The following is a 26,000-nucleotide window of genomic DNA, read 5'->3' on the forward strand; positions in this document are numbered from 1 at the left end:
TGAACAAATAGTCACATCAGTCTCTGCCAACACCATAACTGTATGACAGGTGATAGTGAAGGACCCTGTATAATAGTCTGTTTGTGAGGAAATGTGTCTCCCTTTTGAGGAGATGATCTTGTTATCTTCTTATGGCATTGGAAATGGTATAAAGCTTCTCCTGGAGAAGAGAGGTACATTAATCTCTATTTTCCAGGTAGTGCTCTTTGCACAACCACTTCCCTCGGATAGTATTATTAGACTCTGGAGGAGCTTGCCAGTCTGCCATTCTCCTCGGGTAGAAACGTCAGAGACCCATTCCTGCTAAGTCATGTTGCAGTATTTGGGTTGTGACTGACCGTGGGCAGCTGTGATGTAGCTTTTAAGAGGCGGCTCCCAGTATATACCAGCGTTTCATAAGTGGTGCTTGGTGTTCTTGTTAGCATAGTGTGAAAACAGAGTGCGCACAGCACAACCATTCAGACATGTCTGATAACAAACAAAACAAAACATGGGAAAGTTTCCTTTGATATTTGCTGTACACTTTAACCCCTCCTATGTAATGTATCAAATTAGCCTTTGTAATCAGTCAAATTGTGAATCAAATTAATTCACCAAAACGTATGTGTTTGTGGTTTGCACTTCAGAAAAGTCAGAAAAGCTAAAGGACACACATTTAATTTGCTAAAGATTCAAATCACAAAAACTTAATTTGTTTCCTATCACAATATGTCTGAATTGTGAAGAGAGAAATTCACTATGCGTTTGTATTTCCGTCAAAGGTGAACTGCTGCCATCTGTTGGCAGCAGTTTATCTGACAGTTTGTCAAGTAAAAAGTCCAGAGGCCCCAATCTGACTAAATTCTCTTGACTCTTAATGAGGAGGGGAGATAGTTACTGTTAACATGGTACAGTACATTGTACATTGAGGTGCGTTTGCTGTATAGTTTGACTTTTTTTTTTCAATACATTTTCTTTAATAGATTTATCTGACAATGATACATATGGAATTGCATGGCCTTAGTTGTGCAGTGTTGTGACTTACATGTTACATAGAGGAACCTCTCTCTGGCTAAATAGCAGAATGACGTCATGACTAACCTTGTGCTTGAAGTTTAAACTGCACCAATTATCTTCCTGGAAGCATGAAAGAGGAGTTTGTACTCTGAGGAAGACTTGTGTTAGTCTTGGGAATTAGATTACAGTAATGTTGAGACCATGGGCAAACAACCAAACAAGCAAGCACACATGAAAACACAGTGTGAAGACAAAAGTGAAATACTGTTTAACATTCATACCACTTTTCCACAATATTAACTTAGACAAAGACTAATGCTATGAAGACACATGTTATGCTATGGGTACATTCCTGTTCCTTTACTAAATTTGAACTAAACCCCAGGCGTAAGACTAATGCAAAATATATGCATGTTTGTGGTGGTAATGTGACAGTTGAGTCTGAGGAACTGCCCCTCACACATGTGTACCCTCCTGAGGCCAGAGTTGCCATTCCCTTCAGAACTCCGCTAACCTTCCACAGGATGCTTCTGTGGTTGCCATGGATATTGCATGCTTTGGCAGTGCTCTGAGAATGCCTGGTCTCTGGGAGGCCTGAGCCCAGAGGTCTATGTGCTGGTTGGGTGTGAAATAGAAAGCCGTGAGGGTAAGAGAAAGAGAGAAGTGGGCTAGTGGTTACATGCTGTGCACTCAAACTATTCTTTCAAATAAAGGTTCTGGTCCAATTTGGTTCCTGAATCGGTGCCAGAAAAAGATCCATTTGGTAATGAGCTACAATCTGAGAACTTTCTATGGAAAGTGACTCTCAATTTTAGGCTGAGCTTGTTTACAGAGAGAAGTGATTAGCAGTTGTATGTTGAGAGCATTTGGACACATCTGAACTGCTCTCAGATGACGTGCTCTTGTAAGAAACAGATCAGGACTAGATCCACTCTCTATTGAGCTTCAGTCTGGGAACTGTGTGAGAAAAGAGCAGTGCCTCCCCACACACACACCAAAGAGGAAGAGGAACTGGAGAAAGTTTCATGTGGACAGGCACAGTATTCACACCCTGTTAGGACATAGCACTGTGGAGATGCGGATGAACAAAACACTATAAAGTTTAAAAATAGACATATGCCATGAATAGTTGTCATGCGTGTTCCTCACTCGGATTTACACCTTAGATAATAGCTTCCCATCAGTGGGTGTTGGTGGTTGAGTGGTTTTGAAGTTCTGCTCTGGTTTAGCAGATGCCGATTGTTTTGTTCTCTTCACCAATGTTACCTTACTTTCAGATGAGCAGATACATACATAGCTTTGTCTTGAGATCTTATCAGATAATATCATATTTTACAGTAATCCTGTCCAATATAGCATGATTTTGTAGTTATCTGGCCTGTCTTAACTATTAAAGAATCCAAAATAATCATAGAAATCAAGATAATTTTATATCAATAAAATATAATATAATCTTTTGTTATATTTGTGTCTTTGTCATGCTGGATTATCTTGGACGTGTTTATGAACAGAGTTGTGCCAGAGTAACTACTTCTGAGGAGTGCTTAAGAGCAGTATGCTTTACTCTAAGGGGCAACCTGTGCTCCCAGCCATGGGCCAGTTTTGGGCGTGTGAAAAAGAAGAGCATTTGAGTGTGCGGGAAAGAGCAGAAGAAAAGGAGGCGATGCTTCTGAGAAATGTTTAGCTGATGCTTTAGCTCGGAGAGCGAGCTGTCTGCCTGTGAGTGCGGTTATCCTCGTTAGTCAGCTGAGAGGCAACTCCCTGAGTATGCAGCTCTCACCTCTCGCCTTTTTCATTTCCTGTTTGCACGGTGCATGCAGTCGCAGCGAGAGCGACATGCTCGCTTATTCTCTCGTGTACTTACTGGCTTAATTACTCAGGTCAGAGTGCCCGGAAGGGAGGGAGAATAACTCAGAAATGTTTTTTTTTTTCATTTTTACCACAAGTTCCTGAAAGTCTTGGCAGAATAAAGTTTTTGTGTCAAATAACAGGGTTTTTTTTTTTTTTTTTTCATAATAATTCAAATTCATTACTGATTTATTACTTTTGTTTCTTTAATTTAATGAAAAAAGTTCTTATTCAGATTGTCTTGTTTGATCTCTAGTTGATATGTTTTTTCCCCCCATTCAAACAATGTTTCTTGTACATAGTTTAAAACAATATTTTGCCTGGGGTGATATGTAAAAGCTTCTCAAGTGTTTGTGTTAGTTACAGGTTAGGAGCACAGATGGCTTGAGAGTGCACTAAATACGCTTATGCTATCATGGGGTTTCTGCCTTTGGGAAAAGGCGCAATATCTTGACAGCCACAAATGAATGGAGGAAGAGTCTAAAGGGAGCAGTGGTCCCGCCTCTTTTCTCTCCCTGGCCAATGGCTTCCCAGCCCCGTGTGCAGCTCTATTACATCATTCTCTCTGGCTGCCCTTAGCCAATCACTGTCACCCTTCCCACTGACATCACTAACTAGCCAGTTCCCTCCAGCAGCCAGAGCTTCATTTTCTGATCTGCTTTTGTGCTAAAATGGAGGCTGCTTCCTTGCCTTAAGTGGATTGCCTGGTTGAGTATAGATGTTGACATGCAATAAAGCTGGAGGCAGGATGGTTGTAGATGCACCAAACTCCAACGGGCCTTTTCAGCCAGTGGCCCTAATGCACTTCAGAGGTAGGCTGAACACTTTTATTGTCATTTGTTTGATCCTGAGAAAGGAGATCACCCTTCTCTCATTTCCTTACCCTGCCTTGTGTGTGCTGCTTTAAAGCTATCTATTTAGAGTTGATTTGTCTGCTCGCTGTATGTATTTTCAGTTGAGAGAGACCACAGGCTTTGTTGTTGTGAGGAGGGCGGTGTGCTAGCTGGCTAATGTTGCTAGTTGGTAACAGAGTAGCCTAATGTATCGCTCAAGCGTTGCATGCAGAGCTCCGAGGGGAGAGTCGGCTGTAAAAAAAGAGCTAGTTTTACTACCCTCTGCCCATCCCCCAGTCTGCCTGCTGATGTCAAAGGAAGTGAGATCACAGCTCTGGATAGGGTTGTGTGTGTGTCTTTCTGTATGTGTGTGTGTGTGTGTGTGTGTGTGTGTGTGTGTGTGTGTGTGTGTGTGTGTGTGTGTGTGTGTGTGTGTGTGTGTGTGTGCGTGTGCGTAGAGAGTGTTTATGTTGGAGTTATCCAGTAAAAGAATCTGTATTTTATAATGTTACAGATGTATCTTATAATGTAACAGATCACAGGCCATTCAAAATTGGAAACATCAGGCATTGCCCTCGCTGTCCTCTATTACAGTCTCTACCCCCCACCTCTCTCTCGCTCTCTCTCGCTCTCTCTCTCTCGCTCTCTCTCTCTCGCTCTCTCTCTCTCTCTCTCTCTCTCTCTCTCTCTCTCTCTCTCTCTACCCCCCCAACACACACACACACACACACACACACACAGTCCAGTCTTTCTCACTTGCTCTCTCTCTCTCTCTCTCTCTCTCTCTCTCTCTCTCTCTCTCTCTACCCCCCCCCCCCCCGCCAACACACACACACACACACACACACACACACACACACACACACACCACACATAGTCTTTCTCACTTGCTCTCTCTCTCTAGTCTCTCCTCTCTTCACTTGTGCTCCTGTCCGTTGACAGTGATTTGCGTTACACTCCAGTTCATCTGGTCACAAATTGGCCTGAGGGTGTAGACGGCCTCTGCAGCAACGCCATCCCCTCCCTCCCTCCCTCCCTCCCCACCCCTCTCCTCCTCTCCCTCCCCAGTCAAGAAGGAGAGAACGGAACCGAGCTGATCACGGCGCAGGAGAGGTCGCTGGCTTGGCCAGTACACGGGAGACCAAGACTCACTGATACCTGACGGCCATAGTGCAAAAGAGCATTCAAATTAAGCAGTGCCATCCTCCGAAGCTGGCTGAATAAGCAGCTATACAGAGCGAATCTCGGAAGCAGCACAGCTCAGGCAAACAGCTATTTAACCGCTACACTACTGTATTGACAAATGTATTGACTGCCAATGATGAACCCCCAACCCCCACCCCATGTCAGATTGTATTTCTTCATGTGGAGAAGGGACAGTCGTTTTTGTTTCACTGGGGCTGACCGGCTCCCGAAATACACGGTCTGTGTCCGTCCCAACAGCCAGGCATGAATGTTGAACAGTTTGAACTTTCGCTCTCACGTGTTTTGCATACGTTGCGTTGCAGAGGACGTCTGGTCCTGACAGGACTCCGGCTCGGTGTGTATTGTACTTCACAGTCTTTCACCCTGTGTGGCTTTGGAGTCCTCAGGCCATGACAAGTGGAGCAGAGCAGAGTCATCCGTCCAGCGAGCTTTTCAAATCTACACTGGGACGCTTGGTCAGGAGTACAGTACATTCCAGAATGTAAATACACGGCAGCATAACACACTTCTGTTACATCCCCCAACCCCCCGCGACCCTGTCACCCTTCCCACCTCAGCTGGGGTATTTTAGGCATGTGCCGAAACATTATCAGCGTTATGCAATCCGAACCATCTACCCGACTGACACACAGTCAAGGTGCTCAGGCCGAGGGGTGCGTGAGAACTGATACCGAAAAAACACACGCGCCCACACCGCGACGCAACAACGCTGCCCTGAGAGCAGTGGGCCAGGCCTCCGCTGTTTGGCTTATCTTAGTGCTGCGACGCAGCAGCAGTGGACCAACAGCACTGCCCCTGGCCATGACACTGCTGCCCCACTCTATGGCGGACTATATGCTCCAACCTCAATCATTCACGGTCAAGACCACCGCTATTGCCAGCATATTAGCAGAATATAAAGGCTGTTCTCTGTATAGAAGATTTCTCATCTGTGTAATCGTGTAATCTATCCATGTAGAGTATCTAATATTATTTCATGTATTAAAAAAGACGTTTCATCGTTGGCAAAAATGAACTGAGGTCTTGGAAATCTCATGTCCAAGGAATAAGTGCAACTGGAATGGTGGCCTCTGTCAAGCGCACTTTGCCTCTGTCAAATGCCCTTTGTCAGCAATTTAGGTCAGGGTGTACGCGTACGTATGGTCAAAACTCAAGCTATCCTCCTGCTCCCTCTCCTTTTGTCTGAGAGCCCATTCCCCTTTAACTAGAAGTGCTTTCCTCCCAGCTGGGATGAGATGCAGGAGTATTTTGTGTGCGTGTGTGTGTGTGTAGGATATGTCCTCTGGCGTTTACTGGCCTTTGTGTAAATCTACCAAAATTAGGGCAAGTTCTTTACCTATTAGTTTCACTGCCTGAGTTTAGGGACGTCCTTAAAAGGCATGGGCTGGCCATGTTACCCCCACACACTTCTCCAGTTGTTTGAGTGCTCCGTTGATGCGCACAGAGGCTTGATTCTGTGCTCTGTGCAGCCCTGCGGTTCTGTTCTGATACAGGAGGACTTGCACTTGTTGAACCCAGTGAAATTGTTTTGCACAAGTTTGAAATGAAACATTAACTTGAACAGATGCTATCCGACGACATATAGTTGTAATTCTGTATGTTTAAACCATTAGCAATGTATTGTATTTCCTTGAGAAAATAGGGTGTCTTTAAATGTAAATCTCCAGCTATTTAGTGGTGGTTTAAATTTAGCATTTGCATCATGATCATGGGGTTTTTGTCCTTTGTTATTATGGAATGTGGACTCCTCTTCATAGAGAGCATGTTGAGCTCCATAGCTTGGTATCTTAAAACATTCAGGTGAATGAACTGTAAATGCCATAGAAAATCCTGTTATATGCTTGCAATCAATCATGACATCTGATTAGGGAACTCCCAAAACTGAATTGCTAAATCACAAATCACAAAAGGAGAAGCTTAAGGACAGAGCAGTTATTATTATTATACAGTACATCATCATAACTAGGTTTTTTAGGTGCCCAGAATTCCCCATGATGTGTTGCCCCTTTCAACAGGCAATGGTGCACATTGGGTGAATGCTTTTGCATACAGTAGTTCTTTTTAAAAAAAATCTCTAAAAGCAAATATTTTAAATAAACCAACAGAGGGCTGTGTATTGGATAGTATTGGTAACTGGTCATTTAATTCCTCTATTGATGTTGATCCAGAAAGGATTGTAATGGTTTCGTTTCACAAAGACCGTGACAAGCAAACACTACTTTATACACATTACAGATGTAAGAGAATTGCCATAGTTACTGATTCATTATTTTAATCACATACCTCAGACAATTCAGATATCAGGTAAACATACAACAGATAAGAACAAAGTTCTTGCTCTTTGGGATTGTGGAACGTGGATTCCACGTGGAAGTACCTGGTGCACTGTTAAGCTTTGTGAATGCCATAATTCATAGTTAAATGTCATACCATATGCCACGTGCCATGGCCTATGCACATTGTCAGTGTAACTCCTTTTGTTACTGTCTGTAGCACGTCTGATATTGCTCATAGTTTCGGGAATCCCATGCGTGTCAAGAGAAAGCCTTCAGTAAGGGTGGGAAGGATTAAACGTTTAATGACGTGAATTTTCTAACCCACTCTAAATGCCTCTTCAAGGCAGGGCTCCAAGCAGGAGGAGTCTACAAGTAAATGTACATGTGGAAGTTGTGGGTGGGTCTTAATGGGAAGGCCTTAAGGCGTAACTTTGCCGTTGTTCGTTTTTTGACGGCCTGCAAAGCTACAGTTTCTTTCTTTCACAAGTGCTGAAATCATGGCTGGCCCCACAAGGCTAGGAAATCCCCAAATGGTCTTTTCCTGTAGCTACATTAAAAAGATATTACAGGGAAAACTAGACTGATCTATATGAGTGGTTCATTATCGGCATTATTTGCTGTCAGATTGACTACTTTCTCATGGATGGAGCAATTTTCCTTTAAGGAGGACTTGCAAGGGAGTACTGTACGTGAAATACTCCAGGGAAACATAAGGAGGATGCTTTCAAAGTAGATCAGCTTAATTGGTGTATTTCCCCAAACCTTTCCCATTTAATTTTCATTTGTGCTGTTTCACTTGCCATGACGGGTGTAATGAGCTATGATAAGCGTATCTTGCATTAAACACAAACATATTGCCACACTGTTACTGTCAACTAAATAAATGTAGACTGTCTGAGTTACAATTCAAAGTGTATTTCACAAAAGCAAAACCTGGGCTAACAGGACAGCACAGCACACCAAACCTTATCTTTTGAACTGTAACCTATAAATCTTCTTAATAGAAAATACTGCACATGTTGGTAAGCGTGAACAACTCCCTTCATCATGCTTTCCTCCTGTGTTTGATATCTTTGATGGCTGTGATTCTGACCCACTCACAGCAAGCAACTTCAGCTCCAGGCTGTGATGGTGGTGGTGGTGGTGGTGGTGGTGGTGGTGGTGATGGTGATGACAATGATGATAATGGTGGCGACGATGCAAGGCCTTGTCTGACGGCAGCGAGTCCCGAGATGCAGCATGCAGATTTGCCTCAGCGGTACTCTTGATGGATGTGCCAGGGCTAGGCATGCGCTGCTCTCATTTGCGCTCATCAATAACCTCTCGCGGCACAAAGTGGCCAGCCCCCGGAGCGTGGTGTCAGCGCTGTAGATGGCGTATGGTTTATGGTTGACGGACTGGCATGTGGACCAGGAGAATATTGACGGGCGGGCTGGGACGGTTCGTCAGAACTTACTCATCAATTGGATTTTAACAAAGAGGGATGGGGGGGTGGTGGTGGTGGGGGGGGGAGTTATTGCAGAGGTCATGTCCCTAGCACATTCCCATTGATTAGTCCAGGCTTACTCACTCATGTTGCTTGAACAGCACATATCTTGGTTGACGCACCTTCACTGGCATAGAAAACACAGTTTGTTTTTGCCCTATTCGCTTCTTACTGAAATACTGTATTACCTCATGTGCTGTTTGTGTAGCGGTTTCGTCTCTGTTATTGTTAGAAATCACAAAAAAACGCAGGGCCCAATTTACACCTGCTTGGTGTATAATAAGAAACCAGTGGTCAGATGGGGGGGCAGTGACTCCTCACTGGTCATTTTTATTTTTGTCCGTCTGTTTGGGGCTTTTTTCGTTCCTAGCCGTGGCCTGATAAGTGGCCATTTTGGCTCCCTTGTGATGAGCGTCATGTGTCTCCCCTTTTGCCTCTGTGTTTGTCCTCTCTGCTTGCTCGAGTTGATTTTCTGGAGAGTGCCAGAGGTAAGAGAGACGATGAGAATACTCAGGCCCAGGCTGATATATTTAGACCTGTTCTTATTTGGTCAACCGCAGGGGGGGAAAAAAGCACAAAAACACTCAGAGACCAGTGATGTTCCATTAAGGTTAGATTGTGGTTAGGTTGAACCATGACGCAGTGTGGCCTAAAAGAGAAATGAAGATTGACACTAAATTGTATGCACTGCCGAGGTAAAGATGTGTTTGCATTAAAGGTTCCTAATTGAATGAATAGTGAGCTGAATTCATTTGTAGGCCCCTTAATGCCTTTTCTGTATGTAAAAGACTTAAGAAATGTAATGTTGCTATGCTATTCTGCTTCTAAGACCCGTACAGTTTCCTCTCCTTGTATAGAATCTAAACATACAGTACTCAGGAATCCTTATGCACGAGGTTACTTGGTAGAAATGTGTTTACTGTACCTGTTCAACAAAGGCTAAGCTTGCTCACTAATGACTTCCTTACATATATACTTTACCCCTTTGCATTATTTGTGTGTGCACACGTGGGTTTCTGTGTAAGTTGAACTGCCCCTAAAGAAACCTGAACGTGACAAGTTCAGTATACAATCTCATGAACGACTCTAGCAGTTCCCACACTCTGCCACTCAGCTAAATTGTGTAGCAGCTAGTCGGTACATATTTGTTGAGGTGTTCTTCATATTCAAAATGATATTGGGAAGCTTATTTCTGCACTTTATTGTGTGCTGCCTGCGAGGCACCGTTTTTTGTCCTGTGAGCACAAACCTCTCCCGTCCTCAACACCACCCCACCCACCACCACCACCACCACCAGCACCCTGCCGGCCCTCTCCCCCTTCTCCTGTCAACACAACCTTACCTGACAAATAGGTCTGTGCTGCTGTGGAAGACTGTTGCCTAGTTACAGATATGGCCAGCCCTGTGTGTCTGAATAGTCAGTCTCTCTCTCTCTCCCCCTCTCTCTCTCTCTCTCTCTCTCTCTCTCTCTCTCTCTCTCTCTCTCTCTCTCTCTCTCTCTCTCTCTCAGGGGCTTGCTCTACCTTTCTTTGCACGCTCTATAGTTCTGTCATATCCTCTTTATCACTCTCTCACTCTCTGGCTTTCTCCTCACCCCCCTCCTCTTACTCATCAGGTAGCCACGGTGTGCTCAGCTGTAATGTGCCCAATGCCACCAAGTGACACACAAGCGTATCATACATGCTGGTTGTGCACTGTGTACAGTGTCTGTAATATACCACACGTGCCCATTTAGATGCTGTGGCTGGTCCATCTGCAAGAGGAAACTGATCTCCTCATTCGCAACCTTTGCCAAGCTCTTGGACCATAGCTTTCATGAAGGCTTTGGCAACATCCCCCCGTGTTGAAATGGAATGATGTTGAAAGGGATCTGGCCTGACTGTTTTGATGTTTTATGTTCTTCAAGTATGCCTGTCATGTGGTTTGGTGAGAGCACGAGAGGTCTACCGCTTCCACTCATTTCAATCTGAACGGCAGGCCAGATCAATGCCAGTTTAGGGTCAGAGATGACTGCCTACAACCGCGCACACTCTCAGACACCTCTGGATCACATGACTCATATTCTATCAGTCATCACATCATCAGATCACTCATATGTTGGGATTAGCTTAAAGGTGTGCTCTGTGATTTCTATTTCTGTCGCATAGATCTGTGAGATTCACATTATTGCTTCAGAAAACAACAGTCCAGGGCCAGGCTTTCTAAATAGGAAGCAAACATGGCTGTGTGAACTGAGCCATAAACCATTGCAGCCTATCAACATGTTGCTTTAGGGCCATGAAGACAGGGCTGTGATTTGATAGTCTGTTGAGCTGAAATATTAACCATTTTTCTCCAGAATTATAGACTATAGATTTTTCTCCAGAACTATTAGACGCCTAGACTGCCTTTGCTCTGTCTGTCAAACGAAAAAGTGACTGTTAGATTAGGATGCAGCCTTGTCCTTGACTTTGATACAATGTTGTATTAGTACACAACATAATGCAACAAATATTCTGTAAAAGAATGTCATTTGGCAACCACATTAGAACCATCACCAATCGTTTATTTTCCCACTGAAATGGCACATGAGTTAATTATTCATCTATATGCACAGACACACTGCATAACTAAGGTATATCAATCCAATGTTCTGTATGTGCAAGCAATGAGAAGAGCTGCCATACAACATTGGCTCTATTTTAATATGCATATGGCGTGGTGCTTTCATTTAAATGGATGTTTATGTTTCTTGCACACAGCCCTGAGCACTGTCAGGTCATTTGGTTTGATTATGGTTTAAAAATGACCTGTCAGAACTGAAACATTAAGTTCTTACACCGAACAACTGCCTGAAGTCAACGTATAGAGTGTTGCCTCTGAAACTGTATAGAAAAGAGCACTCTTTTCTCCGCATGCCCATGATGCTGGATGCGTTGACCTCCGACCCTCTGACCCTCTGACCCTGTGACCCTGCCCTCCACAGATGTAGCCCCGGCGGAGCAGGAGAAGCTGTTCATCCAGAAGCTGCGGCAGTGCTGCGTGCTGTTTGACTTTGTGTCCGACCCCCTAAGTGACCTGAAATGGAAGGAGGTGAAGCGGGCGGCGCTGAGCGAGATGGTGGAGTACATCACCCACAACCGCAACGTCATCACCGAGCCCATCTACCCAGAGGTGGTGCACATGGTGAGTCACGCCGAGCGTCCAGCACCTCGCTCCTCTCGCTCTCTCTCTCTGTCCCTACGCGCTCTCTCTTTTTCTCACTCCCTCTCTTCCTCTGTCTTTCTCTCTCCGTCTTGGTCTCACTCTAACTGTCTCTCTCTTATTTATTTTCTATTAGCTTTGTGTCCATCTTTTCTGTCTCACTGTCACTGTCTCACTTTTTCTCACCGTCTCCCTCTCTGTGTCTCTTTTGTCTCTTGGTCTCTCTCTCTCTTTCTCTCTCGATCTCTCTCTCTCTCTCTCTCTTGCTCTCCTCTTACTCTGTTCATCCTCGCCCCCTCACCTTCTCCCTCGCTAGCCGCCCTCCTTCCTTTGATCTCTCCCCTCTACCCAGGAGCATAGAGAGCAGCCCAACAAACTATCCCTCTCTCACCTCTCTTTCTCTCCCTCTCTTTTCTCCACCTCTCTCTCCCTCTCTCTGTCTTGTTTGTCTGCACAGCTGTTTTCCTATCTCTTTATCTCTCCTCTCTCTCTCACTCCATCGCTTTCTCTTTTTTCTCTCTCCTCTCTCACATGAGTGTCCTGTGCTCCTGTGTTGAAGCAGGCTGCCATAGCCTGGCCTGTAAGCGTCTCTCCCTCTCTATGAGTTTCTTGTGTTCTCTCTCTCGTTCCCCTTTTCCCCCCTTCTTCTCTGTGGTAGACGGACGGAATTTGCCAGAAGTGGAAAGCATTGTATAGCCCCCCCACACACACACACACACCCCACACACACACACACAGAGACTCACTCACACGCCCTTGAGCGGTCATACATGTTGGCGCTCAGAATGTGATGGCGTCCCCTCGGCTGTTTTTGCAGCCCAGTGCGGTTTTTGTTGTTTGGATGGCAGATAGCAGGAGATGTTCTGCAGCGCGGCGCACCCGCTCAGGCCTGTGGCACAGCTCTGTGTGCGGGGAGCAGGCGCTGCAGCACGTCATCATGCCTCACACACACACACACACACACACACACCCCTTGTGCTCGTCATGGACGTCCTCCTCACACAGCGAGCCCCCAACAGGGCAAATCAAATGATCTAATTGGTTGTTGCTCAAGGTGGGCAATTTATTTTATGCAGTGTGTTGAAATTCAAATGTGTCAAATTGTCAGAGACACCATTATAGTCCAAACAACACAACACCCCCCCCCCCCATCCTCCTTTAGGCACAGGCTGACTTTGATGTGCTCGGCTTTAATCATCAAAGGCTGAGAATGGAGATGCTAATGGATTATGGGTAGAGCGAGGTGCGCTGGGCTCGGTCAGACTCGCTGAGCGCTTGTGTCTGCTCCTCTCTCATGCGTGCATGTCTTCCTTTTTTAACATGACCATCTTTGATTGTCGTGTTCCGCTTGACTGCTTTTGATTGTGATTACCCCCTTTGAGACGGCTGGTCTGTCTCTGTGAATGGCTATTATTATTGTGTTATTCCGTTAAATAAGTATTCCCTTATTATTATCCAACACTAAACATGTCTGCTCACAGGGGTTCACACAGAGCAAAGAAAAGCATTATGTTTAATCAGTGCTTGCTGTTTTCAGGACTAATTGTTTACTCTTTTTTTAAGACTACATACGTTTCAAACTCTCTCACACACACACACACACACACACACACACACACACACATACACACACACACACACATACACACACAGAGAGAGAATCCGACACATCAAGCTAATGCTCTTGGGTTTGTCCATTGCAGTTTGCTGTGAACATGTTCCGTACGCTGCCCCCCTCATCAAACCCCACAGGGGCCGAGTTTGACCCTGAAGAGGACGAGCCCACTCTTGAAGCCGCATGGCCGCACCTCCAGGTATTGTGTGTGTGTGTGTCCGTCTGTGTGTGTGTGTGTGTGTCCGTCTGTGTGTGTGTGTGTGTGTGTGTGTGTGTGTGTGTGTGTGTGTGTGTCCGTCTGTGTGTATGTCCGTCTGTGTGTCCATGCGCATTGTTTACGGAGGGTTAGCAGTGGTTTTCCTCTGCAGAGACTATGGCTCGGTGTGGGATGGCATTAGGCATGATCACTAATATAACTTGCACTGCAATCTTGCTCACTCAGAGATTTGTAGATGCAAACATGCCAGGGTGATTCCCCTTTGCCTCTTTGATGTTTGTTGTTTTGCATCGCTGTTGTCAGCTGTTGTTGACATAGCATCTGATGTTCTCCCTAATTGTGTTGCTTCTTCTTTCTCTCCTCTTCTCTTTTTCTCTTTTCTTTTTTCCTTCCGCAGCTTGTCTATGAATTTTTCCTTAGGTTTTTAGAATCTCCTGACTTTCAACCCAATATAGCTAAGAAATACATTGACCAGAAATTTGTCATGCAGGTAAGATCAACCTCATTTGACTCCATTTTGTTGCCATCATGTTCTGTCATGCCGTCTCGGATGTTTTGAGGCCCCTGGTGACGTTTCTATTTGATTTACCCTGCAGCTTTTAGAATTGTTTGACAGTGAAGACCCACGAGAAAGGGACTTCCTGAAAACCACCCTCCACCGGATCTATGGCAAGTTTCTCGGCCTGAGAGCATACATCCGGAAACAAATCAATAATATATTTTATAGGTGAGTGAAGGCTGGCTTGAAAAAACGCTTTCATTCATCTTGACGGTATTGCTCTTTGTTTTGTTTGGTCTTTAGTCTTTATGTACCAAGCAAAACCTCAACAAGACTAATCAAGCTTTGTTGTTACTCTTTGATAGATTCATTTATGAGACAGAGCACCATAACGGAATAGCTGAATTGCTGGAAATACTTGGAAGGTAAAGTATATGAATTAAAGCCAATTTGAAACTCAACGATTTTTGTTGAAATGTGAATATTGACATAATTATAACATAAAATTATGACATATAATGTTAACAGTTTGGTTTAAAATATTCTTGTTAATGTAATCACATAAGAGTTTTTAAAGAGAACTCCTGAGTATTGTAAACAATGAGTTTTGTTCAGCAACTGTACATCATTGCACAAGAATAAGCTTTTGTATCTTCAATATCTGTTGCTGTACAAATGTTCTCTTTGTGCTTTTGCTTGCTTATTGTGGCACTGTGGTTTCAGTAACTGATTCCATATAAATGTTCTTGCTGTGCTGTTGTTGTTTCACAGTATAATCAATGGCTTTGCCTTACCATTAAAAGAGGAGCACAAGATTTTTCTGTTGAAGGTGCTTCTGCCTTTGCACAAAGTGAAGTCACTCAGTGTCTACCACCCACAGGTATGTCTGACTGACACTCTCTCCCCCACAGGCGGATATGACTCCATCTTAGGCTTAATGTTACTGTTGTCCCATCCCCAATGCCAATTAAGAGATATTCATAGCATGAGTCATGCTCAGGTCTTTGTTCTATTATTCATACAGTCATATTTGGCAGTACTAATACAAAGGTGTTCTGAAAAAGTTATTTCGTCTTTAGTTTTCACATTAAAGTTTACTTGCATGTGCCATTAAGGAGAACACATCTCAGCATGGCAGAGTGAAAACAAACATTAATTTGCACAGTATTGTTGTGGAAGAAACACTATTCATGCTTTTTGCAACTTTCTGTACCCTTACAGTTGGCATATTGTGTGGTGCAATTTCTGGAGAAGGACAGCACACTTACTGAGCCGGTGAGTTGTTTTGTCTTGGTGTGCGTGTGCGTGTGTGTGTGCGTGTGCGTGTGCGTGTGCGTGTGCGTGTGCGTGTGCGTGTGCGTGTGTGTGTGCGTGTGTGTGTGTCCAGAATTCAAATGGAGCATTTTCATTTATCTATTGACCAGATATACGCTAGAGGATTTTGAGTCACCTAATTGCTTGTTCTTATTGTTGTTGAAGTAATTACGTTTGCATGCATGTTCATTAATGTTCTAGACGGGCAGGGTTTGCAAAAGGCATCAACTGTTGACAAGTACTGTAAGCACGCTATGAAATGGTCTAATGGTGTACTACTATGATGGCAGTTATTTATAAATGTTGCAGTGCCTTCAGACTTAGAAACTGAAACTCACAACATCTCTGTGAAAACAAAGCTGTATGTGGTGCTATTCTAGAGTGTTACTCATTTATGGAAAATTTGTTCAGAAAGTCTCTCTCATGTTGTGCATGAGTGACTCACAAGAGCCTGCGTACACCATTTGCTCCTTCCTAATATCCAATGTTTTAGAGTCACTATGTGGCATAACAAAGCACATGCACACACACATTGGTAATGAATCGGGTACACTTTGTGGTCTGTAGGCAGGATACAGTTGCTTGGACATTGTTTGTCCCTAAAGGAGGGTCCTGCAGGTGTATCCTATGACACACAACCATGACCTTTTGACCTTTTGGTTGCTAGGTTGTGATGGCCCTTCTCAAGTACTGGCCAAAGACCCACAGCCCAAAGGAGGTGATGTTCCTCAACGAGCTGGAGGAGATCTTGGACGTCATCGAGCCCTCGGAGTTCGTCAAGGTCATGGAGCCCTTGTTCCGACAGCTGGCCAAGTGTGTATCGAGTCCGCACTTTCAGGTGAGTGTGTTCTGCTCTTCGTTCCATTGTGTAGGCTTAAGAGAAATGCCTAATATTGAATCTATGAATTAATGATAGTAATGAATTCTAATTACCACATTGGATTTGTGGTCATAATAAAACCATCATATATTTAGATTTTTTCATAATTATTATTAAGGATTTGGATCTTTATTTTATTGATAAACATACTTGTAAATATGATTGATTGTATTTTATTATTATAGAATATGAAATAGTGGAAACATTAACCTCAGAAGCTGGCCACCCACCACACCATACTGTTTTGTTGCACCCACTGACAGACCTTTCTTTAGAAGCGGCACTGTTTGTAAATCAAAAGTGCAGCTGTACAGTGTTAAGGTCACCCTCTGTCTATGTGGCACATCAGGCTAGCCCCCCGCTGTTGAGCAGGGGGCTTCTTGGTGACCGCTCGGTGTGTTATGAAAGCCTCGCTCTGTAGGGGCTTGCGTTCTGTGTTCCCTCTCTCTCTCTCCCCGCCGCCGGAGATGACTCATGGATGTCATGAGGAATCTCACTGACTCATACTGAGATGAGCTGAGCCCTGCTCTGCTGTGCTCAGCTATGCTAGCACTAAGCTAAATTGTGCTGCGCTGAGCTTTGCTGAGATGCTACATGAACACTAAGCTGAATTGTGTTGGGCCTGCAGGTCGCAGAGAGAGCACTCTACTACTGGAACAACGAATACATCATGAGTCTGATCAGCGACAATGCCGCCAAGATCCTCCCCATCATGTTCCCTGCCCTCTATCGCAACTCGAAGACCCACTGGAACAAGTAAGCTCAACCGCCATCACAACCCCCCACAACCCCCATCTCCCTGTGTCGCAGTGACTCATTGCCCCAAGGTCATTTGAATGTCAATTGCTTGCTCGCCCTCCGCCCTCCCCCAGCCTTTGTGTCCAGTCTCTGCCCCCTACACACCCACTCTGCTCACGAGATCTAGAATGAAACTGGTGGATGTGACTCAAGCGTGTGGCGGCTCCAACGCTGGGGCCCTGGCCTCAGCACATAGTGGGAAGAGAGCAATGTAACTTGAGTTTTTGGATTTGGATATACCAGGGAAATGGGGATTAGGAATTCTGCTGAATGCAGTTTGAATGCAGAAAGAACAATTGCTCGATTTTATTGTGCCCTCTTTTCCTTGAGCCTCATTGGCATTGTTACATTATATATAAGTTGAGCCTGATGCTCTTATCTAGTGTGACTAACAGTGACTTAAATTAATTGCAAAATAAATGCAACACTAAAGAGTTTTTTTGTACCTTAAAGTAATGTTTCCAAAATAATTTCAGCAGTTCATTAACTCGTAACAGGGTGAACGGCACTTCTGCATTCACTATCGGCTATAACCGCATATGAGAAAAGAGACATAAGAAACACAAATTTGACTTGTTTCGATGTCGCAATACCTAATACTTTCATAAAATCATGCAACATACTCTACATTGATCTGTGGACATCGTTATTTTCTGGATAAACAAATGCATGCATGCAACAGAGGAAAAGTGCTTAGTGTTGCTTTAACTAAAGGACCATTCCCCCTGGAACCTACTTGAGGTTAAATGTCTTGCTCAGTGATGCTGGACTTGAACTCACAAGGAAGGTCAGATCCCTAACCACTAGACCCCCACCTCCACTATTCATTTGTTTTTGTCGTCTAATTCTCAGGACCATCCATGGCTTAATTTACAACGCTCTGAAGCTCTTCATGGAGATGAACCAGAAACTCTTTGATGACTGCACGCAGCAATTCAGGGCAGAGAAAAACAAGTGAGCAAAGCAAAGCTTCAGAATTGTCAACCTTTTTGAAATCATTCTTTAGTAATTCTATAGTAATCACTGTAAATGTGTTTTCTAAGGTTAGAGAAGAAATATTGCTTCACATGATATCTGTATATTCTGTGTATGTTGTTTCCCTGTTTGTGGTGTATGTAGGTATTCATTTATGTTTGCCTGAGCATTAAACAAATGACAAAAAAAACCCTGAAGCAACAAAAATGCTAATGTTTAATGGCTTTAGCATGGCAGAGTTGTTTAATTGTCTAGACAACAAAAAAAAAAAGGGAGGGGGTGTCTCCCGGCCACATCTCAAAATGTGCACATGTGTTTTGTGTCTGCGCTGCAGGGAAAAGTTAAAGTTGAAAGAGAGGGAGGAAGCCTGGATCAAGATTGAGAATCTTGCCAAAACAAACCCACAGGTGAGTTTTTCTCAGGGTGAGGTGATATCTGACCTGTGTCACTGGCATGGAATGATTTGATCTTGGACATTTATCAGCAGACTCTACAGCAGACTGGAATATTGTATCGTATTACGTCCAGTACCATCTGGGTCTATGTTTAATAACAGTTTAGAGTGCTGAAACTGAATGGCATAACCCCACGCCTGGCCATGCTTGACACTGACTCAACAGGAGGTTAATGGAAATTATACCCCTGATACAGCATGGCTGTGCTATTGTGCTTCCAAAATTAGCGATAGCCTTGTTCCTTTTCTTAGCATACGCTAAAGTCAATGGAGCTTGCGTAGTTTCTTGACCCTCAGTGAAATGGCTGACATTACTTCACTTTCTCATGTTGCTAATCATTCAAATCAGGTTTTGGCTTAATTTCAATTCACAGTGTGACATTTGCTATGCCATGGCTGAAACTTCTACTGAAACCTGGCCGAAATGCTGCTAGTCATGTTTGTTTCAAGACGCATGTGTGGAATTATGCTTTCTTTTGATTTGCTTCAGAACATTTGCTCAGTCTATTTCTCTACATCACTCAATCATTTTCAGGAATGCCAATCTCCTTAACCTCCATCATTTTGTTTGTCTAACTCATCTCCTCCTTTGCCTGCAAAGCTGACTTATCTTTTGAAAATTCATCCTTTTTTTCTTCTTTTGTTTTTCCTTGCAATAGTTCCTTATGTATGTTGATTCCTCTGGCCACAGTAGTCCCGTAGAAATGGAGACTGATGGTCCTTTTATAGAAGATGTTCAGATGTTAAAAAAGACTGTAGCGGATGAAGCCATTCAGGTAAATGTTGGTTTTGTCTGTTCCTCTACAGTTGAGCATAAGGTAGCTCTTTCTCTTTCTCTTTCCCTCTCTTTTGAAAGGTATTGTAAGCCAGGACTAGATCACCGGAATCAATGAGGTAGTTTTAGCCGTGCTCTTACTCATCTACTTGTTGTGTGTCCTATTCATTTGCATGTCTTTAAGGGAAAAAAACATTTATTGTAGATTTGGGTTTTATAACTTTTGTGTTTGTGTCATCAAGCATGGCTGCATGTCCCTTTAAGATGACAACCTCTTTAAAACTTATCTATTTCCATTAGGGCTGTCAAAATCAACATGTTAATCATAATGATTAATAATAATAAAAAAGTTAACACTAATGAATAGCGGGCAACCACGACTGAGCCTCATTCCACTTTAGAGGCTGAACTACAGTATGCTTATTCCTAGGATGAAGACTATGGTATGACAATAACTAGTCAACCATGACCATTGGTATCACTCTTGACAAGCAAGAGGAGAAGAGGGCTAAATAACAACACCAACTCCAACTCCAACACTAGTCATTTAAAAGAAAAAAGGTCTCTCAATATTTCTCCCTCTCCCTTCCGCACTGTCTTCCATATGACTGCTGTTTGTTACATAGGGGATTATTGACCTTATCGTCTGTTCAAAGTTTAAAAGATTGAATTTAAACAATAGTATTTGAATTCCTTGTGGTTGCATATTATATTATATCTCCATTTCCATTATTGTGATTAGCATCAATTAATTGCTACAAATATGTGCAATTAATTAGATACATATTTTGATAATTTGACAGCCCTAATGTTCATACATTCCATAGACTGATTCAAGTAGCCTATGTCTAACTGGGAGTATTTCTTGATGGTCTCGCATATCAAAAGGATATCTCAATCTCCAACACTAACAAAAGACTAACGTGACTGTTCAATATAAGAATTAGCCCTGTCTTATTCCAAGTCTTTTAGTCATCGAAAGCAAACCAATACATTTCAGAGCCAGTAATGGTTTTATTCAATGAAATAATGCTGGTTTTAATGTCCACAATTTGTTCCTCATGAAGGTTATGCACATTCCATGTGTTAGGCATGTGTGTGAACTATTTATTACCTTTGCTATATACTCTCATTAGACAAGAGAGTGTGAGCTGCCTTCAGTCTGTCTGCACCATAGATTGTGGTCTGCATTATAATTTTCACAGAAAACAGTCAGGAAACCATGATCGAGGAAGTTGAGAAATATTTGTAATAACAGGTGTCCATAAATGTACATAAAGTAAGGAGACGGACAACAATTTAATTGTCTTTAACCAGTGGTTGCCACTGTAGGCCATTACAATATGCTATGGACAGATGCACCCCATTACTGATACTGATGATGCAGCACAATAACTGAGATCCACTGCGATTCTCCCATCCTCCAACACCGGAATGTACTTCACTGTCAGCTATTCAGCTGTTATGTGAAGTCACAGAGGTCGCATACAGTCCTTGAAAACCTGACAGTCCAATTGACAGTTAATTAGAGGAAGCGCTAAAGAATTAAACTGGCTAACAGCTTGCACAGTTAAAAAGAGAAAAAAGAGAAACACATCTTGGCAGCAGTGAGACAGGCTAGTGCTGAGCTGCCAAGGTTTGATGTGGCATTTGCAGTCTCCCACGGTGTAACCTTTACACACACTTAGATCTGTTTGGCTGGGCAGTTTGAAAAAAAAAGACCTTAGCATTGGATTGTATTGATTTGTTGACAAGTAGATGTATACTTCTAATTCTTGTTTTTTTTTTTTTTTTTACTTTAATTGTAGCGATTATTATTTGTCTGGCACGGTGTTGCCTGGAACAAATGAATATTATTGAAAGCATGTAGTATTTTATTCTCTCTTTTCCTCAGGAAAATCAATACTTCAGGGTTTTTTCTTTTTTGGCCTTCCTAGGTGTAACACATAATGATTTAGCTCAGCTACAGTCAGTCTGCAGTTGTTAATGGTGTTACTCTGAGGATCAGTGGAGGCAAAACTATTAAGACTCACTTGTGTTGTCTGCTAAGGGCATTTAATTGGTCCTCAATGGAGTCTGAAAAAACAGAGTAGCATTAATGGAAATGATATATCCAAGCTGTAGGTCTGCTACAGACGAAGCTAACTTAACCCCTTCCCATTACTGCTCCGTCCAGATCCAGAGAGACCAGCGAAAAGACCGGCCACTGGTGCGCCGCAAGTCCGATCTGCCTCAGGATATGTTCACCACGAAAGCCTTGGAGTCCCATCGCCGTGCTGACGAAATGCTGACCACTCACGACGGCCAGTAGCTGTCCAGCCCTGTCTCTCCCATCTCTTCTCCCAGTCCACGTCCATGTGTCCCCCCCTGCCCCCCCGTCCTCCCCCTGGAGCCAGCTCCTCCCCCCACCTGTGCCCAGCGAAGCTGGCGTTCAGCATTGGAACATAAGCAGCACAATGTCCCTGCCCCCTTTGCCCTGTACCTAAAGAAAAAACTAGTTTGTCTTTCTCAGGTTTTTATTTTGTTTTTAAGTTTAGGAAAGGACTGGGTTGCATCTCTCCCTCCCCCCCACTCTTTCTTTCTCTCTTTCTGTCACTCTCTCTTGCTCTGTGACCTCCCTGTTCCCCCCTTCATCTTTTCCTCCACCTTATCAGTTCCTCCACCTCCCTCCCAGTGTCCTCCCTCTGGGCATCACGTGGCGTACTGTATATGCCATATTGCTCTCCCCTTCCCTCCATCCTCTCCTGTGCGTTCATCTGAGAAACACGGCGACAGAAGCTCCCGCCGGTAGCATCTCCTCTCCCTCTCGGCGGGACGCAAGGAGGGGCCAGAATGCAGATCGAGTGGAAGCCAACCTGTTTCCTCGTTCTCTGCCCAAAGGGAACAAAGTAGGGACTTGGGACTGTTTGGAGAGGGAATTCTGATTTATTATTTCCATTTTGTTTTCTCTATTTTGTTTCCTTTCTTTCACTCTCTTTCTTTCTCAATCCCAGAAATGTTGCCAGTGCCAACACCTTTTATTTTCGAGACCATTCTGTCACTATGTAAATGTTGTGTGGGTGTGTGTGTGTGTGGTGTGTGGTGTGTATGTGTGTGTGTGTGTGTGTGTGTGTCTGTGTGGATTTCTATGCTGTCAATCAGGTGTGGCTCCGGGGGGTAAAGGGGTGGAGTGTGGTCTGCCTTGTGTCTCTCGCCATTAATATCTTTGATTCTAAAATGTGTTCAAAGTCTGGTCTGATAGAAGCGGGAATTAAGGGCTGGAAGGTTTTCTTTCTCTCTCTGAGAAAAGGGGGGGATGCGATATACTGTGGAGTCTCAGTGTAGATCCACTTTCTTTTTTTCTTTTTTTTTTTGGTGCCATGACAGAAAAAAAGCTCACAGCTTTTATGTACCCATACTTTTTTCCAGGGTTGTTTTCCTTTTTCCCCTCGTTGGCAATATGCTCACCGTGGCATGGTGGGATATTGACGGTTCAAACAATGGTACTCTTCTTTCAAACGGAGACACAGGACTAGTGTCAGGTGGCAAAGTGGCACAGCAGCAGCGCCCATAGTGCTTTAGCTGGCGTGGGGTGCTGCGTACCGAGCACAGCTCCCATCTGTCTCGGATCCACCTCGCTCGTCTGTGCTCTATCCATCTCCAATATTGCTGCTGTGTAGCCTACTCTACATTCCCTCGTCTTTGCACTTTTCTCTCTCAACTCTTTTCTTGACACACGCACACACACACACGCTCTCTCTCACACACACACACACACACACACACCTGTAGTCCTCATCTGTCTTTGTTTAGTAGACTGCCATCTGCACATGTTGGCTTCAGGCCGCATCAGTGGACTATGCTGTAGTACAGTATACATCTGAAGCTCAAGGTGGAGGAGGTGGAAATCTGGCTCTCATGTGAGTGGAAGGCTTTAGACGGTTACGCTTGTGTGAAATGTGTAAACCAGAGCAGCTCTTAAAAGGCCAAGCTCTCAGTGCATGCACAGTGCAGGTTGCCCCGACCAGCAAAAGTCTCAACAAGTTGCGTCATGTACTCTTGTGTAATAGTGACAGTCAAAGGTGACATTGGCTATCAGCTGCATGGCGACGTATGATGCCAGTTGGACGCAGTGGTCATTTAGGATGTCAGACATTCAGGAACACACCATCTTGATTAACAACAACACAACACAAAACAAACACTTGACCAGTGAGCTGTCTCGTTCTCTCTTTCCAGTCCCCAGTCACAACCAACTAGAGAGGGCCTAACCCTGCATTGATTCAACATCTTGTATCGTTCACCCCAACTGCCCTCTCTCCCATGGCTTCTGTAGCTCTCTCACTCTCTCTCTCTCTTTCTCTCTCCTTCTCTCTATGCGTCTCTGTCTTGCTCCTTCTCACTCAGCACTTCGCTGTGGAATGGAAAGGACTGTTATTTTGTTACATACAAATGAGAGGTGCACAAAAAAAGCCCCTCTTCATTTTCAAAGATACGTTAGTGCCTTTCTATTACCAATGTAGGAGAATTTAAACACATGAAATCCATCCGCTGGATAGAGGAGAGAACAGGAGGGTTTGGCAAACAAGGCACTATTTGCTAATTCCCTATACGATGTCATTCTCTGTTCTCTTGCACAGGTATTTATGGCAAATAAGCATTATTGAGACATGGGCATGTTCACCTACAAATATACTAGTGAGGCTGACAAATTGATTGTCGCTATATTTTAATCTCTCTCAAGAAATAGAAATAGAAAAGATCATAAATACATGACCGTTAGAGATCTCCACAGATGAAACAGTCTAATGAACTACCTAGAAGCACTTCCTGAAAACTTGAAAGATTTTAACGTTTTTCTTTCTTTTTCTTTCTTTCTTTTTGGTCAAATAGGCAGGTTTTGTCATCAGTCGTGAATCTATGTATGTATCCTCCCAGCATGAATACATGAGTATAAAACCCTAAACTTATGAGGATGATGTTAATATATCTTTTTTTTCCAGTGAAAGTGTCTTTCCGTACCATTGTTTGAACTTCCACACATGAGGATGTTCAGTATGCTTCTTATGGCCTCTGCCTCTCTCTCTCTCTCTGTCTGTCTCTCTCTCTCTCTCTCTCTCTCTGTCTCTCTCTCTCTCTCTCTCTCTCACTATCTCTCGTGTAAGAGTTGTGTTAATATTTGCTTGGATGTTATCAATGTAATGGTGACTACTACTAACCCCCCCTCAACCCCCTTGAAAAAAAAAAGAGCGAAGACCGAAGGAAAAACTTTCACCAAATTGTTATTTTAACCCTAAAGAATGCCAGGTGGTGTTGTATGGTGATTTTGATTATGTGGGAAAATGTTGGTTTTCATTTTGTTTGTGTGTTCGAAATCTGTTCTGCTAACTTTAGCTTCTCAGATAAGACTGAAATAATATATTGTTTGAATTATAGAAAGAAGAAATAACATTTTGGTGACTTTTTTTCTGCAGTCACTGGTTCTTCACTGTAATAATTGCAGGTTTTCATTTCTGCATAAGCTTTCCAAAATATTATAACATGACAAGTGTCCTTTCATATTACCTGTATTATACAACTTCATTTATTATTGTATATATTAAATACTTTGTTTTACGTAGTGTTATATATCTAGATTAATTTGTACAAATGGTCTCATGTACAGAGTCAAACATAAATAGCAACTGCAGAACACTTGGAATGTGGCACAAACCTTTTTTCCATTTCTCTGTAACTGTCTACATCAGGAAAATGACTATAATATTTTTAAATCAGTTTGTAACTCTACAAAAAATTGTTTGTTTGACCATTCTTATGTCTGTGGCAAGATTTTATTCATTAGCCTTTCATTGTGTGCTTTTCTCCAACCTAAAGTGGTGTACTATATAGAATGAATAAAGAGAGTATGTGGATTTATATTTTCATCCAAAAGCACTATTGGAGTCTCGTCCCTTTTGTCTCCTTTTGATTGCCGTAAAGAGATGAGATGGCATATTTACAGTTCATTGGATATGGAGGCATATGCATTGTTCATAGATCAATTTATGAAAAATATAATGAAAGCAATCTACATATATGTACAGTACATAGTGGTGCTTTTATTTAAAAACTTTAGTGTTCACAACCGAAACGTGAAATTCCTAAAAATATATATTTATGTTTTCATGAGCTATAACCTTTCCATTACCAATGAATAGGAATTTAAACATGTTCAATCCATCAGCTGGGGGAGAAACATGAGGGTTTGGCAAACATGGATCTTCCTTATATGCATCCTCTACTTTTTCAAATCTGTTGTGGAAAGTTAAACCTCACTATTTGTCCCTGAATCCATGCATGCATCTATTCAAAGTCCCTAAAGCCATCCTTACAACAGAAGACTTTGACAAGATTTAGGAAGGATTCTTGAAAGATTGTAGTCTTTTGAGTAAAGCTTGAATGGGGGCCATTAGATGTATGGGTAACATTAGTAAGTAAGTAAGTAGGTAATGTTTATTTGTATAGCGCATTTTAACCCAACCCAAAGCGCTTCTTTACAGTTGACATTACAGTTATCTACAAACTACAATGTCTCTGTTTCTGCAACTTCTTAATGAATACTCTAGTTTCAAGTATCAAGGCCTTTCCTTTTACACAGCACACTGGTTACAACATCCCACATAGAAA

At 43.1% G+C, this 26,000-nt stretch overlaps 1 protein-coding gene across 3 annotated transcripts in view; it reads left to right on the forward strand.

Moving 5' to 3' along the window:
• ppp2r5ca (protein phosphatase 2, regulatory subunit B', gamma a) overlaps positions 1-25,268 on the forward strand; it is a 35,256-nt gene extending 9,988 nt beyond the window's left edge. Inside the window, exons 1-14 of one of the 3 annotated variants that reach the window (XM_062522337.1) lie at positions 3,516-3,656; positions 11,611-11,810; positions 13,532-13,642; positions 14,058-14,150; positions 14,257-14,387; positions 14,525-14,584; positions 14,931-15,039; positions 15,381-15,434; positions 16,141-16,311; positions 16,982-17,109; positions 18,004-18,105; positions 18,461-18,533; positions 19,240-19,356; positions 21,532-25,268. In XM_062522337.1, the coding sequence (XP_062378321.1) occupies positions 3,563-3,656; positions 11,611-11,810; positions 13,532-13,642; positions 14,058-14,150; positions 14,257-14,387; positions 14,525-14,584; positions 14,931-15,039; positions 15,381-15,434; positions 16,141-16,311; positions 16,982-17,109; positions 18,004-18,105; positions 18,461-18,533; positions 19,240-19,356; positions 21,532-21,666 (1,578 nt within the window). In that variant the 5' untranslated portion in view covers positions 3,516-3,562 and the 3' untranslated portion in view covers positions 21,667-25,268. Of the gene's footprint in view, positions 1-3,515; positions 3,657-11,610; positions 11,811-13,531; positions 13,643-14,057; positions 14,151-14,256; positions 14,388-14,524; positions 14,585-14,930; positions 15,040-15,380; positions 15,435-16,140; positions 16,312-16,981; positions 17,110-18,003; positions 18,106-18,460; positions 18,534-19,239; positions 19,357-21,531 lie in introns of those variants that run through there. The other 2 variants (XM_062522336.1, XM_062522338.1) reach the window with 2 other exon arrangements.
• The last annotated feature ends 732 nt before the right edge of the window (positions 25,269-26,000 follow it).

The sequence above is a fragment of the Sardina pilchardus genome, chromosome 20 (assembly GCF_963854185.1).
Source record: "Sardina pilchardus chromosome 20, fSarPil1.1, whole genome shotgun sequence".
NCBI lineage: Eukaryota > Metazoa > Chordata > Actinopteri > Clupeiformes > Clupeidae > Sardina > Sardina pilchardus.